This window comes from Lepisma saccharinum, chromosome 1, assembly GCF_977018435.1.
Source record: "Lepisma saccharinum chromosome 1, izLepSacc3.1, whole genome shotgun sequence".
NCBI classification, from domain to species: domain Eukaryota; kingdom Metazoa; phylum Arthropoda; class Insecta; order Zygentoma; family Lepismatidae; genus Lepisma; species Lepisma saccharinum.
The window spans coordinates 194,810,735-194,831,779 of NC_139229.1; the positions used below are offsets into that span (position 1 = coordinate 194,810,735).

At 37.2% G+C, this 21,045-nt stretch overlaps 1 protein-coding gene across 2 annotated transcripts in view; it reads left to right on the plus strand.

The window, feature by feature from the left end:
* Window positions 1-2,037, plus strand: part of Tmtc2 (Transmembrane O-mannosyltransferase targeting cadherins 2) — a 695,552-nt gene extending 693,515 nt beyond the window's left edge. For both annotated transcript variants that reach the window (XM_083110417.1, XM_083110426.1), the window contains exon 10: window positions 1,270-2,037. In XM_083110417.1, coding sequence (XP_082966543.1) covers window positions 1,270-1,452 — 183 coding nt within the window. In that variant the 3' untranslated portion in view covers window positions 1,453-2,037. The remainder of the gene's footprint in view (window positions 1-1,269) is intronic.
* Window positions 2,038-21,045: the final 19,008 nt, after the last annotated feature.

A 21,045-nucleotide genomic window follows, 5' to 3' on the forward strand; every position in this document is an offset into this window, starting at 1 on the left:
CTATAGCTCTTGTCTAGTCTTACGGCGGGCGCTCTACATGCTGGCAAGGGAAGAAGGGGAAACGCCACAGACCAACCAGACAACAGTAATGGCGCCGAGAGATTCGACGTGGCGGGTACTACGCGCAGCTCGTTCTACAGGCTGCTGCGTTTCTTATCGCGCATAACTTGGCCTAAAGAAAAACTTGTGTTATCTGCGCATGCTCAGTAACATAACAGCGACAGGCGCGGTTCGAATGGAAACTCGTACTCGTGAAAAAGAATCAGGCGATAGGTTTCTTCAATGAAGGTTTACAAAAACTTGTTCCCCTGTATGACAAATGCTTTTACGCTAGTGATGATTACAAACAACAGTAGCTTATGGTGTAGGAATTCTGTATATACTAAATTCGTGCATGTAGTCTTTTAAGAAACAAAACGAAATGAATGTTGGATAAAAAGTAATGGGAGGCACGAGAAGGCATATGCTTTTTGTAAAAAAAATAATAATAAATAAATAAATAAAAAAACTATAAACACTAAAAATGAAACTGAAAACATGACAGAATTTTCCTTAATGGCTATAAACTGAAGACTTTTTCAGCATTTTTAGTACTCTGTGAAAGATGCGTCATCACCAAGGATGGACTCAAGTCCCCCATGAAATAAGCCTACCTTATTTTACAAGAGAAACCTTTAACACAGTGTTGAGTTAGAAGAATACAAAGGGAAAGATAGGAAGAGATATATAAAATATGAAAAGGGGAAAATAATTGTTTTATGATTTGGTTTATTTGCTTTATTTTACTTCGCTTTTCTGCCACTTTTGGGTAATGGCGAAGATGAGGATGACCATTGCCCAGGCCGGAATTGTAACCCGGGACCCCTGCCGTTGTAGTGTGCTGTGCCATTAACTCCGCCACTGAGGTTGGAAAAATAGAGGAGAGGGAAAAAGCGAAAAAGGGAGAGAGATATCTCTTTTCGCATGGAAGCAAAGTCCACCTTAGAATGTTGCATCTGCCCGTGGACCTCCTCCAAAGAAGCACTTTTTAGGATTGTACTGTTCCATGAACTACAACATCAAAATTGGGCTGGCATGATAAAACACAAGTTTGTAAATGCAAAACTTAATAAATTGTTATATTTTTCAAATTTTGTGGTAAGGAAAATATTATGGTTTAATTAATAGTAATTACTTAATTCCTTGTTTAAGTTATACGTACAGCTTCACCATCACCATTATTAGTATTATTAATATTATTAATAATAATAACATTATTATTATTTACAGGATGCCAGGAGCCATATGAACCTTGGTGCAATGTTGCACGTGAACGGAAAGTACACACAGGCAGAGGAGGCGTACCTAGAGGCGCTTAGATTGAACCCAGGGGACGAGACCACAATGACCAACCTTCAGAAGCTGTACAGCCTCATTTCGAGATTGAACTCCAGGGACCACACCGAGAAATGACCCAACGCTCCTCTGGCTGCTTCTAGGGCACGCTGCCTTCAGGCCCTAGGAAACCGCACGCTAGGGGGAGTAGCCGGCTGAGAAAATTAGGGACTTGGTAAAAACGAATCGATATATGCTGGAGAAATCTTAGGATCTCATATTTCAATGCTTTCATGCATCAACTTCTTGATCCAGTATCGTAATATATGTCTATTTTTAAGAGAGATCTCTTCGTAAACAGCCCATGGCTGACTACTTTATCACGATAAAGCAGGATAAAAATATAGTGCGATTTCAAATCTATCTTGAAATCTTTTATCACTTTTCTGCGGTGCCACTTGGCTCTGTGACGTCAGTAGGTGAACGTTTTTCATCTTTAATGCGAAAAGCAGGCCAGAACTTTTTATAAGCAGGGTTAAAATTGAAAGTATGATTTGAATGAGGATAGAAAGGTTGTTGCTTATGTAATATGTTTGTTTCATATCGCCTTCGATGTAGGACAATATCAATATAATACAATATGAAAGCATAGGTACTTGGCATGTTTAATATTTGTTTAAAACTTGCTATCTATGATGTTTATTTTAAGAACATTCAGTAGTGTTGGTTTGAGTTGTATCTGTTCTCATGATACGCAAAAATTCAAATTTGTAAATATTTTAAGCGAGGAGAGGGTCGTTGGCCGTACGAATCTCTTACGCCATCTTAGGTAAGGTAAAGGTAAATTATAATATCACAACATGGCTCTCGCTGCTTGATATAAGGCAAGATTTACTCAAATAAATCGCTAAGATTGTTGTTAAATCTATTATGTTTATTGTTATTGTTATAAACTTAAGTTTAATGACTACCACGTCCGCTGCTAATGGTATGTACTATATATGAAACCAACTAATGCGCTATTTCTTGCTTGCTTGAAATTTTCTCTATCAAAATCCTTATTTAGATATAACCATATGTTCACTGTGTTCTCAAGAGCACTACATAACAAAACTTACATGATGATGCTATTTGATGTATGCCGTGGAAATTTTCCCACTTGAAGGTTACTTTTCTACATAAAAGTCATTGTACGAATTAATAAACCATGAAAAACATCTTAAAACTTTATTGGGAAAGAAATAAGGAGATTCTCTCTGGTTAATAAGCAGTGGGTTCTGAAAAATATTCATCATAAACATTATTTTACAAGAATAAAGTGTAACATACAATCATTTACAAGTGTGTACAAACAAAATATCAGCATGAAATAGGCAAATTTTCATTTGTACGTAATATGGCTGCACATTTCCATCAAGTCCAATTTATGGTCATATATGCAAATCGAGACTACACCTAGAGTCTGAAGTGGCATCAGATCCACAGTTCAATGTTCTTCCGCCGGGAATCGAGTAAGCTACTAGGAATGTAGGAAATTGTACATGATGTGCATATTTTGCCAACAAAGTGTATTGTTTTATAGCGTGTACAGTCAACGTAACAAGTTGGAGTACAGCATATAAAGAAATATCCTTCTCAAACTTGGCGCCTTATAACATAAACAACCCAGTTTACAACACTGATAGGCAGGATTGCATACCATCCAAGGATAGAACTTCACATAGAGAAAATAAATTATTGGATGCGAAATTGCGAGTGTGCTTTTATACGCTCCTGAACAACACTTATGACAGAGTGTACTCATTTCTAATCTAATATGAAACTAACTGCTCCATCGTAAACAGTTGATAATTATACCAGTTGTACACCATTACTGCCCTTCTAAAGCTGCTATGCTACCCCTTCCCCAAATTAGTCTCCTTCAGGTTGAGAAGAAGGCCACTTTACACGCAGAGTGTAAGAATTTGTTACATAAAATGAAATGTAGAGAAGACAAAGTGGAGCGTCTGCACATATTTCAGAATTAAGTAGGTATTTACGATAACAATATCAATAACCAAATATAAGAATTCAAAACTAAAATATAAAGTTAGTCAAATAGGTTTACAGAAAAAAAGCAACACTTGAAACTTGAAAAGCGAACAAGATTTGAAAGACAGTTTTGTTATACTGAACTATAAAACTAGAAATGGAATATTTACATTGAAAATGTCAAGGAATTGAATAATGGAAACCAATTACTTGGTGATGGTTTGGTTTGAGGCAAACAACGGCATTTTTATGGAAAGTTAAACTCTTAACTATAGTTTGTTAAAACTTTATTTCTTTCAACAACGCTTTGCAATGCTTATTGTAAAATATCGTGTACACTCATTTATGGAAAGTGATCTATTTATTTCGTTTTAATAAGAAACAAAATCTGTTAGTATATGCTAAGCAAATACGTTTAATTAACAAATAATGCCCAAAATAACATTATCTGCCAACGTAATGCCTTTACACTCTTACTCAATTCAGAACCCTTGTTTTTCACTAAACCACGTAAGAACAACACTTGACATGTAGTTTTGCTTAGAATGTTACCGCGAAAAATCTTGCAATACGGCGACTACAGTTAGAGATGAATGTTAAACCTTGAGAAAGCTTTGCCTGAACACGAAAGGTGATGAAAATGAGGGGAAAACATTGCAGAAGTGGTCCGATTTTTACTGAATAAGGAATGAAAAAGGCTCGAAATAGATTATAACTAGTCCAACAATGGATTCTAATATACTGGCGATCTAAGCTTAAGATAGATTTACATTAACGTTAATATGTTAAATCACGAGTCTTTAGGGTGCTATTGCCAAATTGTATTGCATCCAGAACATTTTTCAGCACTTTATCTATTTTTTCCCGTTGCTGACGGAAAAGTGCGGGGAAGTAAGATATCGCTTCCATGGAAACTTTTAGAATGCTCTCAGATTTGATCTCTAGGAATTGTTTCCGTTGTTTTTGTCCAGTTTGTCTCCAATATCAATAGTTCTGGTGGATGAATAGAGGATTGCCCTCTACTATGTGTCAAAGATGTGCTAACACCTCTCTGGCAAAAGCAATTAAACGCTCTCAGATTCAATCTAGAGTCCCAGGATGATGCGAAGGTTTCAAAAGGCTGCCTCGCAGTCCCTCCCTCGCATTAGAATTGCGACCACACTCCCTCCGCCTTTGTTCCAACCCCTCCGCAAATTGTTGAACGTCTGGAAGCCAGCAGGGACCACCCCTCACGTCGTGCCCGGCTACAACAACGCAGAAGGCGAAGGGGAGGTTCGCGCCCTCCATGAAACTTTGATGGTTCCGAATTAAAGTTGCAACAGGGCGAAGACCTGCCCTCGAAGTTCCACGATCTCGTCCGAAAGCTTCTTGGGATGAGCCTCTTCGCAGAAAAGAAAGAGAGAAAAAATAATTGGTAAACAGGTGTTGCCCCCAGGACAGTGACATGTTCCTTAGGGAGGAAGGAACTTGGTCGGGGCTGCGACAAAAGAAAGGGGAAAAAGTTTTGAAAACTGGGCGCCAGATGGCACTTAACTCCCGCCGAAATGAAACAATGTATCGGGAAGGGATGCCGCGCAAATACATTGTTGGAGAAAGTTTCGGGAGCTTTGGACCTTCCCTTACGAGGAAACCATATTCTGTACGCGACCCACGGCGGCCATTGGTAGCTCGTGAGCTCGAATGAGTTTTCAGTTAAAAACTTCGGTCTTTCCTGGCTTCACATTTTTTTCTGCAGGGCAAGATAAAGCCCAAGAGGTTCTATATGTGAAAAATTGGCCTTAACGATGATCATGGGTTGCGTATAGAAACAGGCTAGTTAATTGTTCACACCCTAGAAATCTCAAGAGAGAAAGCTAAACAAATGTATCTTTGTGTGTATTTAATTATGTTACTTTTTGTATTGCGGTAGTCAAATTTTCAATGTACACTCACCGGCAATAAAAATGGAACACCTAGATTCTGAAATACTCGGGTTTCTGCCACGTGATATTTATGTTGCTTAACTTCATGGTGATGAGTCGACATTTCAATAGCCATCACCGCATAGTTAGGCAACACACATTGCAGTATAGTGAGAATTTCAGGAATTAGGTGTCCCATTTTTATTGCCGGTGTGTGTACATTGCACCAAAAATACAAAAATGACTTTGATGATTTTGACATGAAACTGAAAGACATCTCTGGAGTTTGCACTAATATCTGCAGCTCAATAGCTAATCTAATATTATATTATATTAAGGCCGTGCGTTTTCGTGAGCCAGTCGATGTGCATAGAAAATGTTACAGTAACAGGCTGCAGTACACTTGTAGTTTCAGTATATTGTACTGTAGTACACGAAATGCTTCATTGATAAAAATGTAAATGATCTGTTGGATGAAATGTAATGGCCCAATCACATTCTAGCTTGGAAAATTGCATTAGAGTGCTTGGGAACAAAACTAAGGTTCCATAAACTCATCACTGTTATTCTATAGACCAGTGGTTCTCAAACTTTTTCCTCGCTGTTCTCTTTAGTCGTAACTAAACGTCTCATGTACCCCACCATGGGTTTCTCCGAATAATGGGTTTTGGGAATTTTGGTTTGGCTGCCTGATTGGTGGGGCGTTTTTTTGGTATGTTGGAGGCCTGTATCTGCAAAAGAGCAAAATTGCATTCGGGCTGTATGTGGAAAGATGGTAAACATTAGAATCCTAAGTTTATTATTTTATTTAGTGTTCCTACGTTTACAATCTTTATGATTGGTTACAAAAATAAGAATGTGAAACCCAAGTATGCTAAGAAGTATTAGTAAAATCTTAATTTTCATATATTTTTCCACAGTTATTAAAACAAACGTAAAGAACAAAAATAAGTTTGTAAACAAACTGTGAAGCACAATTTTGGAGTTTTTAATGTAAATCCTTAGAGTTTCTAGTAAGAAGGATGTGCTGCATACACTGACACAGTTGCTTAATGTCGGTTGTGCACTTGAAACTTTCAAGCGGAGATTCGGCTCCAAATTTAGTCTATTATAGATTTCGAACGAGTATTTTATTTCAAATCATGTGAAACAAAGATAAGGGTGTCAGTGACTTTCTCTTCCGAACTGATAGCGTACCCCTTTCAAGTCGTTCATGTACCCCTGGCTTGGGGGTACGCGTACCACAGTTTGAGAACCACTGCTATAGACGATTCATAATTCATTTACAACGCAATAACACATATAATTAATTTTATTTAAAATACCCACATCACAAACTAAGCGTTTTCTATCCATATCGACGCTTGTATCAAAATCGACGAAGAAAATCTAAACTCTGGACTTTCATTCTGGAGATGACAGACATTTGATTTTTACGAAGGAAGGAATGTTCGAGATGTTTAGCTGCACTGTAGAACTAAAAAAATATAATGCTTTTCAAACACTTGCTGGAGTAGTACAGTCATAGACTCATCTAGGTTGTACCAATCCTATTTATGTTTAATGGATGCTTCTTCGCATAGAATTCAAAATATGTCAATTGACACAAATACCATAATTATATTTGACTCCAGTAGCAGATTAAAATGCATAAACCAAAAGTGATACACTTTACCGAGACAAATGCAAGGCAATGTAATTTTCATCTGCTGCCCCATGCCATGTACTAAAAATGCATCCGTGAAACACGATCATTTTAAAGAACCCTAAAGCACACGTTTAGCTGTTTCAATTAATGTATTCCGAGTCCTATGTGGTGTCAACTGTTAGAACAAACACATATGTGTGAAGTGTTCACATGTGATAAAATATACTAATGCATTCAATGACTGAAAATGTATAAATTATATAGATAACACTATAATAGTCTCTGAGAAAAAAAAAATCAAATGTTCACAATTACATGAAGAAAGATACATTGAACGAATATACTTGGAATGCATCATATTTTACTTATAGGTAGTAATCATATAATCCCATTGCAAAGCTTCCTATTTACCAAGCTGACTAATAAAGTCTCTGTCTCTGCAAGACACAAAATATTCATTCGCACATAAAAAGTCTGGTAATGTTTCAACAAAGCATTGGAAATTATTTCGCCGATGAAGTAAAAAGGGGACCAGAGATTTTGGCCATTTGCACTGGCAGGAGTGTATTGGAATATGAATAAATATCAGAAACGTGTGAAAGAATATCAATTTATATTGATTTTGTCTTGTGTACTCAGAAAGCAAACAAAGTTAGTCACCGTGTATACATATTGCATATTTTCATGAATTTTTCATAATCGCTCAAGCTAGTATGAATACTTTGAATAGGATCTATCATATTAAAATTTCAATACATCTTCAGTATATAAAGTGAATGAGAGTAATTATACTTACAGATTTCTGTACGTTAATAATTTTTCAAAATAATAATTTATCTGAGAAATAGATTATTCTAGTATATAACCTGAAATGAAGGAAAACGTCGTGTTTGTATGGAACTAAGATGCATTGAATGATTTTTTCAAAAACAATTAGGTTTACTGTTTTTATTCTGGGCTGGTAATGAATGCATTGTTATCGGAAAGTTGGTATGCACCATGTGATAGAAATAAAATGGCACGTTTTCTTACTTGTGCATTTATTAAGAGCTTGTTACTGCATTTTGCTTGGCATTATAATCTGTATTGTACCATTACACAGTTATTACATAATTGTCTGATGAATTGAGTTTGTTACTGTATGATTTTATGTGAAATTAATAAGGGTTGTTAATAAGTATATAGCTAACATACTATAATTTCCTATTTTGTCACATCTATAATTCAAGAACGACGGAACAACACAAAAAATCAAAGTGTTACCCTTACAGCTACTAGATAAATGTGAATATCATCTATATACACCACGTATCTATTATCAAAATTTCCACGAATGTTGCCCTATTTCGAAGCTGCAAATCATTCTGGTGGATCTTTAAGGTTCTTCTAGGTTAAAATCAAAGATACTTTTACACACAAAACTTCTACTTAAATTTAATTTTCAAGGCGACTTTATTGTGCTACTAAAACCGTATCAAGACCAAAACAGTGTATTGGATAATGGTACAATGTTTTAAGAATATCCACTTGTAAGCATACGTCTGGTTTCAATGAAATAGAAGTATTCAAACTAGAGCAATTAGATTTAATGTGAACTGTTTTATCCCTTCAAAGGTGCATTGGCACGATGTACTAAATTGCTGTATAATTTTCAATTATATTAATATTCTGTACTTAAATTACAAACATTTAAATTTGGTAAGTGAATTTTCTTCTTGATGTCAGTGCAACTTCAACGCAAACTGAAAATACTTTACAACAATGATGGTCTTTGTTAGCCTTTTAAGCATCTGCTTTTGTTTCCATTGTTGTAAATCATAAGAAGGGGGATGTTGTTTTCATTAGTCTAATTAATGATTGTGATTAGATCTGACACATCCTTCGTTACATTCTAAACTTAAGCTTCCCTTCTAGAAAAATGTTACATCTTAAGAAGACATTTTGTCGGTTGTTATTTATTGCTGGGTCCGACTTTATAAATAGAGATTTCCATTGAATTAATACTATAATAATTGTTGGCGAATTGTTTTTTTTTCTTACATTTACAAGTGCACACAAGTGAATTGAGTGTGCAATTTGATCTCTTAGGAATATTGTAAGATTGGCGATCGCAGTGAAGAACATTTGAGTGCTCTGTGACATATCTCAGGAATGTGGAATGTACATACAAGTGAAGAAACCTATCATTGACTTGTAACATGGATTTTAAAACTTTGATCTTAAAACCAAAGCTTCAAGATACTAATTCTATATTATCTAGTGTAATGTTTGAGTATCGCTGAAAGAACGTTTCAAAATATCTAATTATTTTTAATGTTGCATTGATTTTTCTCTATTACCTCCCCCAGCGTGTGGGTGTCTATTTAAGGATAATTATTAGAGACAGTGTATAAGCTTAACGGTATCATTTGAGGGGTGAAGTGTGAGAGTATGTAGCTTCATGCTATTCTTTATCTGACGTTAATTCTCACTTGTCCTTCTTTTTCAGTGCTGACAAGTTTGGGAATACACACACACATATATATAAGTATATATATATGAAATTTAATGATAATATTTCTGTGAAACAGTGTCTATATGATGTGACGATATTTTGTTAATATGCCCGATTGTTGTAAAAAATAAATAATTTATTTTAAATATATAATTATCTGACTTTACTTTTTTCATAATTATTACCTTCCTGGAAATATTTCATTCGTGACGCAGTGATACACCAAATTGTCTGTTTAATCTACGCTGGAATTAGAGCTTGTTTGTATGATTTTGAAGTCCACTTTATGTTCAAATCGGCTAACCTGGCTGGATCTAAGGTTGAAAGTGGAATCTGAACCACTGCACAATATTACTCCACCGGGAATCGAGTCCTGCACCCCTTGATTACAAGGTGACATCGTTACCTCTACACCATCGGAAGGCCACTGCACCAAATCTGGAGCCTACCTCCATAGTGGAATGGTTAACGCAGCGCGATATGACGCCAGGGGTCTTGGGTTCGAAATCCAGACCTAGCCATGGGTGTTCTTTGTAATCAATTTCATCATATCATAACCCATCCTCATTAGCCAAATGTGGCATAAAAGCTTGTAAAATGAAGTTATTTAATCATTCAAACAACCAAATCTGGAATTCTAGTGCATAATTTGAATGTGAATTTATTGATGTATAGCAGAACAGTAGTTCAATAACACTAAATGGATATCTGCTACCATAGATTCAAAATTATGTAATAATTATACTGATATTAATATTAATAAATGCATTATTTTAATCGGTTTTCAGTAAAGAGGACGTGTGATAAAAATGTGCAATAGTGATTATGTTACTTGAAACAATTGATTTGTTCACACACACAAAAAGTACTAACGGCAGTAACCAGTCGCTCAAAAGGAGATAAATCAGAAATTATTACCATCCGTAAGTTAGAATGTATTTGTTCCATGTTTGTGAAGGTGAGTCAACACTAAGATGGCTTTGGTCGATTGGTGATGCAGCATGAACGGATGATAGAAAAGTACAACAGAGAGTCATTGATGCATCTTTGGTGGTTCAAGACCTAGAAATCGATGGAAAACGGATGATGCCATGCAATTTTCAACGGCAGAAATTGATAGTTAGAAAAAGAAGAGAAGACCATAGAGATCAGTAAAAGAGAGGGAGAGAATATATTTCTCTTTCTTCTCTGTGTAGTGTGTGACAGAAAGAGAGCGAATTTGAATTTTGAATTTAAAGGGACACTCATCGCACATAAGAATAAGAAAACAGGACAACACAGAATTACACTGGCCATACGGTCAGTCGCCAGAGTCTCGTTAGTCTTCAGTCCAGAGTGTACTAGGTGGAAGTGAGGTTGAAGAAGTAGAGGACGATCTCTTTCCTTTTCATTCTCCTCCCTCTCTCTCGCCTGTTTCTTCTTCCCTCCCTCTTTGTATCATTCTCTGTCCCTCTCTCTTACGGATATAGTCCTTTGTTTTTGTCTCTCCTCTTCTCTTTCTATATTTTCCTTTCCTCTTTTTTTCTTTATCTATCTAGAATAAGAAAAATAAAGAGAAACAGAAAAAATCTCAGATTATTTGAAATATAGAGCTATCGGAAGGAGAATATTACATGATTTTATTTCATTACCTGTATCATATAATCACTCATCCTACTCAAGAACATAAATGTATGTTGGCTAAGGACACCCTGCAACAAGGTCTTACTTGATTTTTGCATTCCAAGAGCAATTCTAGCTCGGAAAAGGAAAAAAGGATGATGATAAATGGAAAATATGTAATCTAAAACAAACTGACATAGACCGTTAGAGGAAAAGGTCTAACTACGGGTCCCCCTTTTTATGTTGTCATTTTCGGAGGAAAAAATTTAATATATCAAGCACCTGCCTTTAAAATGCATATCTATGAAATATATACTTAAATGTAATAGCATGCTAAAGTATTGAAGGTCTCAATTTTTTTTTTAAAAAAATAAAGCAATTTCCAAAAAATGGTAAAGTGATGTATTTCAAAATTGTGGTCTAAATATGGGCTACTAGTGGCAATATCACAAAAAGCAATTAAAATTTTTAAAAAAAGGTCATTTATCGCTAAACATTATAAAATTCATATTTATGAATAATCTGTTGTTTTGAAATTCACGCGGAATAGGAAAAATTGAAATTAAGAAAAACGTCCAAATATTTGTTGAAAATGTGATCTCAACATTAGACCTCATGTCATAGCCCATATTTAAACCATCACGCTATTTTTTTTCTTCAATTTATTTTCTCAAACAAATCATGGCGTTATAAAAGCCCACATTTGTTTTATGTACCGCTAATATCATAACCTATACAAAGCAGATGAGAATTCAGAAAACGCTGAGCTGTTTTAACCTCCTGTAGGTCATCGAATCTCATGCCACGTAGCACAAACGTAGCTCAGACTTTACCGTATCCCAAACTCTCAATCATTGCATGTGCTGACCCATAGGACATGTGCACTGAATCAGAAATTTTCTGGATGGTGATGCGTCTATCCTCTCGAATGAGCTCATCATCCCTGTGGCGGTTCGACGATGATGGCCTGCCACTCCTTGTCATGTCCACACTTTCGGTTTCTCCCACTTTGAACTTAACTATTTAAGTCTGAGCTAAGTCTGTGCTTCGTGGCATGAGATTCGATGACCTACAGGAGGTTAAAACAGCTCTAAACGGTGTTCTGTGGAATTTTTCCAAACTGGTTTTGAGGTCTGGATAAAACGCTGGCACAAATGCATCGAACGTGATGGAAACTGTGTGGAAGGGTAACTCTGAGTAGAGGACACTACAGGCAAACTATATGGATGTTCATTGTTTCAATCTTTCCATTATTAAACAAATTATACCTCATCAGGCAAAACTTTTTGATATCTCCTCGTATTTAGAAAACTTTTCACTGAAGTACTTCAGTGTTGTAAATGCGTCGGTGTTAATAAAATAGTGTACATAGTACCTAGTACTTGACATTTCATACCTTCAGTGCAACGTTAATAACTGTGAAGAAATGAGAGCTGAGAAAAAATCACCTTAGTTTTCTAAAAAACTTTTCACGTAAACCCTACCACAGAACTTCCACATAAGACGAATGACATATTTGAATTTTGTGCAGGAAAACATGGTAACTTTATGCTCATGGAAATTGACATACACTTTAAAGTGAAATCCGACCACTGCGCAATGATCCGGGATCGAACCCGGGACCCTTTGATTACAAGACGACTTCAGACGTTGGCTACTGGATTCAGTCCCTGATAAGTTCCAAAATATCGCTGTTCATCCAGCATCGTGAGGGCTCTACGTGGCCTGGGTCAATTCCAGACCACTGCACAAAGCTTTGATGCCGAATACTAGACAGGGGGGATTTGCCACTACACTATCCTGGGCTATAGACTAGGGGCCGTACAAAAATGTGACGTTGAAGGGGCAGAAGTTAAAAAGACCATCGACTATTAAAAAATCATTAATGTTGTTATAATAGTAAATTAAAATAACATGTCAAGTACCTTTCCATGCTTTTTTCGTGAGAGAGGTTAGGAATTTTTAGCGTTTAAATAACTTCTTACTTAATAACCCTATTTTTAAAAGTCACGTAACAGTGCTCGAATATAAACAATTCTTCCTTGAAGAAACGAATATAAACATTTTGAATGTCAACAATTGAAAATCAAGTGGAGCAGGAGGGATATTGACGGTTGAAATCAACATCCATTGTTTCTCAGTGCGGCTACAGTAATCTAGTGTCTGTTTATTTTCATTTGGTGTGTGTGGGGTGTAAGTGTTGTGTGGCGAAATGTGGCGCTTATAAAACAAAACGAAGTTTAATGTATAATTTTTAATCACATGTGTCTATATTGTAACGTTTACAAGTGTTATTTATAAAGAGCAATTACTGTAAGTTAAGTACCATGATAACAAAAGTGCTAATAATAATAATAATAATGTCGACAGGGCCCAAATGATAGCCTAGGGGCGGTCCAAATTTTATAATTGAGCGCTGGTCACAGAATACTCGTGGCTACACATCGAATTCGAACCCAGAAGCCGTGGTCAAAGCAGCTTTGGAGATAACGGGGTCCCCTTCCACTGAATTCACGAAGGGGTCTAGACACCCAAGAGAATTTGAACTTAGAAATCTCACCGCCGTGGCCATCTTGCAACAAACTCATTCCTTCGTTGACATGCCGCAGCAAAAATCTCGACGTCAAAGTCATATACCTTGTTTGGCGAAGCTAGCACCAAAAAATCTCTAGAATATTCCTTTATGGAAATACCCGCAGGGAACAAGAGAACACATCCACAGAATGAAAATCCTTTGTTAGATCTCTGGGAAGGGACATTTTTGTCCCACGTACGATATGTCATTGTTGTTTGTATCATAGGAGGAAAGCAAGCGAGGCTATTTTCGAGCCTACCTGTTAGCGAGAGTGCATCCGGTCGTGGTGCGATCCTCTTCCTGGTTATGATGTTCATCAGCTCAGACGCAGCATCCGTGAGGACCATGCTCCTTAATGAAGATTGCGAGATAAGAATGGAGATGTGGAGAATGAATGCAGCAACACGTGCGGCCGGGAGAAGAATGTAACATCATACTCTCCCTCTTTCAACAACTTTATGGCTGGTCGGAGATGAAACGGGGAGGAAGTACCTCCCGCGACATAAACATCCAAGGGGGCTTAACACAATTCCCTCGCTAACGAATAGGTTCCTGGGAGAAGGGGGGTTTATGGCTGAGCATCTGCACGAGATAACAGGAAAGAAGTTCCATGAGACATCGTCATTCTTTTGTTTAACCGAGATTGCTTCAATGTTATCTCGTCATATCGCTCCCGTAGTTCATATGGTGGGCTCGTGAGAGAGATGTGCATGAGGTAATTCCAACAAGTCATGTTGTTTGTTGAAAAAGAAGGTAAGGAGGAGAACAACCAGGATGGTTCGGATTCGATTCTGGGCGCCACTGAAGGCTCCTCTTTCTGCTACCTAATTTAAGTGTTTCCTAAATTCGGAGGTTAACTTCGCGAAAAGGCAAAGACAATTTCCGTGTATATCAGCATTTCACGACGTATTTATAGTATTTTTCTTTAATGAACGTCACTACAAGTTAAACAGAAAAATAGGAATATAGTGGCCGTAACTGAAACTTGAACTTTGGATGGGGAAACTTTTTTTCATAAACGAAGCATGAAACAAGACAAAATAATGAAATCTGTGTCTAAAGCATACAAAGAAGGGGGTTACACGTTAGAATCCTCTGTCGGATGTCAGTACTAGTTCTGTTATCTGTTTCATCAACACATAATCCATCTTCATCGTCTAGAGAGTAAGAAAAATGACGTAAAATGATGTATATGCAAATGAAGCATATAAAATTCACACAATATTTTCAGATCGTAAAATCGGGATCTCTTTTTGAAAGTCAACCAAATATTTATAGTAAGTTATAATGACAAATATATTGAAAGTTTTGTCACAATTAATGCACGAACTGTGTAACCATGAAGCCCTGAATTAAAGACTACGAAAAATAATATCATGGCTGTTGCAACAATAAAAATCTGGACAATCACCCGTACGACCACAGTCAGAAAAAAGTCAGGACAGGAATTAAAAACGATAATCTGATAGCCTTACATTCAAGCCTTCCTTCATTATAAAGAAATTCCACAGTCCACTCGTTGAAAGTCAAAGAACCTAACCAAAAAATTGTTTTCTTTGCCTTATTGAAACTAAGGTTACAAAAGGGGATTTCAGTTATTACGCTTGTTTCAAGACAATTATAACACCATTAAACCTTGTTTCCATGATATGAAAAACTCAATATGCTGACCAAGGCAGAAATTTATTTTATTTTAAAACAAACTAAACGTAACGTTTCAAACTTCTAGCAAGGTCTTCTTCAGACTATGTACCAAGTACAAATGTAACAAGATACAAAACAGGACGATTTATATACACAAACATTACTCCCCTCCAGACTATTTGAAAGTTGTTCTGGAACTTTCTAGCAGGTGGCTTTCCCTTGTCAACTGTACTTTCACCTAAAAGGCTAAACATATTTTCTTCCATCTAGAATGTGGTTGGACACTTTATGTCACGCTATCTTTCCTTCATTCTTCTTCCTTCTTCTCTCCTCTTTCTCTCTTGTCCTTTCCACTCTTTCTAACACCTTCTTCCATTCTTTGTTTAACTTCAGTCCCCTATTCCAGTTCATTGTGTTACGTTACGTTTAGTTTATGTTTTATAATAAAATAAATTTCTGCCTTGGTCAGCATATTGAGTTTTTCAAAACAAGTAAAAACTTCCAATCACTACAAACGAGTGAGTCAGCTAAATTGAATTAGAAATAGTTAAAGCTCATGCTCTTACATTCTGCAGAATCGCTCTCTAACAGCAGTTTCTGTACCAAATAGTTACCTTCTGCAGGAATTGTTGTATCCTTATATCATTTTATAAAATATTGTAGAGTTTATTTGAACAGGGTTGCATTTTAATATTGATATGTACAGTCACCGGCAATAATAATGGTACACCTTGATCCTGAAAAATTTTTGCTTCCCTGCAAGGTGTTATGTTTTTGCATAACTCTACGGCGATAAGTGGATTTTAATAGCAAATTTTATATGGCAACTTCTACCCCCGCTGTAAAGTTAGACACACATAACGCCTTGCAGGGAAGCAAGTATTGCAAGATCTAGATGTCCCATTTTTATTGCCTGTGACTGTACGTCCTTCTCTTCCTGTTCATTTTTTTGAATGATTTGCATTCATATGAAGGCAGTGTAGCTCATACGGAAGTGTGAAGCAAAGAGAGAGAGAGATAATTGGAGATGAAGATTGATAGAAAGAGAGAGAAAGGGCCAAAGGAAGAGAGCAACAAAGAGAGGGGTTGAAACAATGACAATAGAAGAAAAGGGGAGAACGGGAAAAGAAAGAGAGAATGATGGAATGCGAAAGAGCGAGAAAGAAAGAGCAAGATAAAGGGATCAGGAAACATAGAAAAATAGAGAAAAACATAGAATGTATAAGAGCAAGAGAACTAAAGAGAAAATACGAAGACAGAGACAGAGAGAGAGAGAGATAGAGAGAGAGAGAATAGAATGTCAGATGGAATGGGAAAAGATATAGATAAAAATTAACTTTGTGTAAGTGTGTGTGTGTGAGAGGGGTGAGAGAAAGGGTGAGGAAGAGAAGGGGTTAGACAGAGATTGGGAAAGAGACATGAAGAAATAAAGCCCAACATAAAAGGGAGAGTTAGAGAAGGAGAGATCCAACAGTAGAGAGAGAGCAGGACAGAGCAAAATAAAGGGAGAGAGAGAGAGAGAGAGAGAGAGGGAAGGAGAGATAGAGTTATGGTAAAATAAAAAAGGAACATGGATATAGAATTAGAATGGCAGGGATAGTAGGGGAGAAAGAGAGAATAGGAGAGTCTATGCGCATGCGAGGGTGAGAGAGAGAGAGAAGAAAAAGTGACCAACGTAAAATAAAACAAATACGAATCGAACAGGCTGTGAGGTCAATCAAAATGGAAAACAAAAACACGTTAACAAAGGCCCATTTGTTAGTGATAATTGCTGGCGTGGAAACTCCCTTTCACAGACACGGACACCCGCCTAACCATCTCGTTAAGGAGACGATGGAACAAGTAATCTTGTTACGTCACCAACAGCGTGCCCGCTGCATCGGGAAAGGTTAGTTTTTTTGTTTGATTTTGTTCGGTGACGTGTTAAAATGGCAACCCTTTCACTGAAGGGCGCCAAGAGAAACACAGGCCACTCATTTACATTGGCACTGCCTGGTGTATTATATTACTGTTCTTCAACATACATATGGAAATATTACAGTCATCAATTTGTCAAGTTGTTAGAGTGCCAAGATGAGGGTGTATTGTTTTCTGCGATCATCGAGAGCGTTTTTTGCTCATGGTATTGCGCATGTTTTCGGGTTCTAATCCCGGCCTGGGCATGTGTGTTCTTTGTGAGTGTTCCTTCATCAATTCATCAAATCATCACTCATCCTCATCTTCGCGATTAGCCAAAAATGGCAGAAAAGCGAAGTAAAATATAGCAAATCAAGTACCAAATCAAGAAAGGTTCTGGAAAAAACTTTCCTGCTCATTTTTTTATACTTTCAAAACAATGTTAATTTTTTGATCAAATATTTGATGTTTAGTTGGTTTTTTAAGTCCACTTTATAAACAGTAAGGCTAATTTCGACTGAACATACAATTTAAAGTGAGATCCGTACCACTATGTGCTTCTAACGGGTATCGAACTCGGGATCCCTTTTGATCAAGGAAATTTGCAGAATACTCACATCATTTTCGCTACAATGTGGTAACATCATTTGAGCAATAGGTTTAGGAATGTATGTGTGGAGGGGTTGAGAGGAAAAGGGTAGAACATTGCCAAACATACAGATTCTTAGTTGATTTTATTTTACAAATGCTTGGAGTACTGGATTGCTATTTCATTTTAGTAAAATTTTGTTAGTTTCAAAATGACCAATGAGAAACAGATTATCCTATGTTGGTCAGTTTCCAAATTGTGTAAATTGAGAGATATTACACTTAAATTTTATTTAAATTTTTAATACAGCAGAGTCATATAACTTTTTTTTATATACGAGGTGTACACCAAAAGTACGTGCCGTTTCGTTCTAATTTTCAAGAAAAATGAAATACAATGAAATAACCTGTGTTAATTTTTCAACAAACTCTCCCTCTTTATTGATACATAGTTGCCATCGCTCAGTCCATTTTGTGTAGCATGTGGCATAGTCATATTTGGAGGTATGTTTTAGATACTGGAAAACAGCACTTCCCAGGGATGATCTATTGGTAAAATGGCGTCCACGAAGAGAATTCTTGAGGTTTGAGAACAACCAGAAGTCACTCGGGGCTAAATCTGGTGAGTATGGTGGATGTGTCAGAAGTTTAATACCATGGTCAGCCAAGAATGAGGTCACAACATTAGCACGATGTGGCGGTGCATTGTCCATGTGGAGAATGAAATTGCCATTAGCCATTTGTGGTCGTTTCATAGTCAATTTCGGCAAAAATTCTGTAGCCAAAAGTTTACGAAAATACTCGCCCGTAATTTTATGACCTTTGGGAACTGGATGAGACAATATTACTCCCTGGGAATCCCAGAAGATTGCGTATAGCACTTTGTCATTTGATGCAACCTGACGAAATGTTTTCGGGGGTGGTGAATCCGTGTGTTTCCACTGCATCGACTGTCTTTTCGTTTCTGGATTAAATAATGGAATTTGTGTTTCATCCATTGTCACAATACTGTCCAAAAAATTGTGTCCCTCCCTTCTGAATCGTGTCAAATTTGCAACACTGGATCGAACGCGAGCATCTTTTTGATCGTCACTAAGCAATCGTGGAACCCAGCAAGAGGAAACTTTCTTTAGGCACAAATCTTTGGTGATTATTCGTTCTACTGTTCCCATTGTTAGCCCCAGGGTATCACAAATCTCCTGCATGGTGACACGCCTATCTTCCATGATAAAATGTTCAACACGGTCAATGTTAGCATCAGTTGATGCTGTTTTCGGACGTCCAGACCTCTGATCGTCTTTCACACTCGTTCGTCCATCTTTGAACTCACACATCCACTTCCTAACAGTGTTTTCTGCAAGAGCACTATCACCACACACGGCCTCCAGTTGGCGATGAATATCGGCTGCACAACGTCCGGGAATTTCACAATTACCCGTTGCTCTTCAAGTGGAAATTCCATTTCCCCAGGCAGTATAAGAAACACGTCTTACTCCTTCAGGCACTGTCACTCAACTACTGCCACCTAGCACACAAAACTGACACTGCTTGAAGACGAAGGATGGAAGTCTCCGATGCCATAGTTATTTCCCTGAAAAGAGAAGAAATGTTGACTTCAGAACAAAACGGCACGTATTTTTGGTGTGCACCACTATTTATTTATATCTTAAACATCGTTCACTGCGTAATAGAAGTGAATTCCAATTGTGTAATTGTAATGACAATAGCAACACAGTGTAATGTTTAGGATATATTTCTTAAATTCAGCAGACTAGCTTTACTAAAAAAATATATGGTACCGAACTAAGAGAGCTGTCGATCATTTTATTATTGACAGCATACCTTTCCTTGCCCAGAATAAGTGGTAATAGGCTCTTGCGAGGCTGTCTTTAGTAGTGTCCTATATAGACTGGCGGAAAATGAATGCTTGACGAATGGCGTCCAATTATTGATTGATAGATTTGGTTTATTTTTAATAGCTTTTCAGCCACTCTTGGCCAATCGTGAAGATGAGGATGAGTAATGATATGATGAAATTGATGAATGGACACACACATGCCCAGGTCGCGATTCGAATCTGGGCCCCTGGCGTAGTAGCGTGCTGTGCTAACCACTCCGCCACGGCGATCGGTTATATGGCACAGAATATTTCCACATGTAAGGCAAAGCAGAACTTTACTCGTCTCATATCAACAATCACAACAGATGCCATGTGTTGATTGAAATTGAAGCAGGGAATCCATCTTCGCTTTAGGATGAAGTATTCAAAGAACAAGAAATAAGCAGCAGCCTGTTCACAAACAGAACAAACATTTGAGATAGAACAATTCTTCAGTAATCGGAGAGCTCTGTAGCAGTCGTGGTATGTACCCAAATCACTTTTTTAAACATATTACATGGTTTTTGGTTTTTTTTGTCTTTTTTGCAAAGATTTAGCATGTCCATAGTGCAAGTGTCAATTTCCGGTTTTAAATTAAGCTGTAAAACTGAAAAATATTAACCATAATAAAACAAATACCAGAGGGAAGAGTTTTTTTCCTCAGGTTGCGAACGAAATGGAGAATTCCAGAGCTTCGCAAACAAAATCCAGAAAGGATAAATTTCATGTGCTCCCACTGTCCCCGTCGAATTTGAACACTGAAACAAACATTGGCGAATATCTCTATGGGTGAAGAAATTTTTTTGTATTCTGTATAGCCGGAAAATAGCATCCCATCTCTCACACGATCACATTTTAAACTTAACTTTCTCATATACCTTAAGGTTGCACTTAACCTTGAACCTAGTTCTGATCTAAATGTATTTTCAATTCTGGACGATTGGAGTATTAGATTTTCGAGAATATTCAGCTTTAAAATATCGTAGTGCCTTCTTAAATCACACAAACTCATCAATACTGAGGAATCTTTAAGTTCAAGGTTGCGATATATGCACGTGCCGCTACTTTTGATTCTGGCCTCGTACATTTTTTGTGCGTACTTTACTGGATCCTCTCTCTCCCTTGTGTACTGACACTCACGAAGTTTCAAGATTGTTCCCTCGCTGCAAATTCCAACCCCTTTTGTGATGGGGCGCTGACATGTGCTAAGGGGTGAAAGAGCTTTATCAGAAAATCCCGCCGCCTCCCCCTAGCAATTTTGGGAGCATATCGGCAGCCGATCTCATGGAACGGAGATTCTGTTAGCGCATCTTTGTTTCGGGAAATTGGGTAATCGGAAAGCGCTCTCGGCAATCTCTGGGGAACACTGGGTTTGTCCTGATACAGTTCGCGAGCGCTCCAAACAAGCAGGAACGGTTTTTGGAGAGAGAAAGAGTTTCTGGAATCTGGATGTTTGGAATGAGTTTCTCCAAA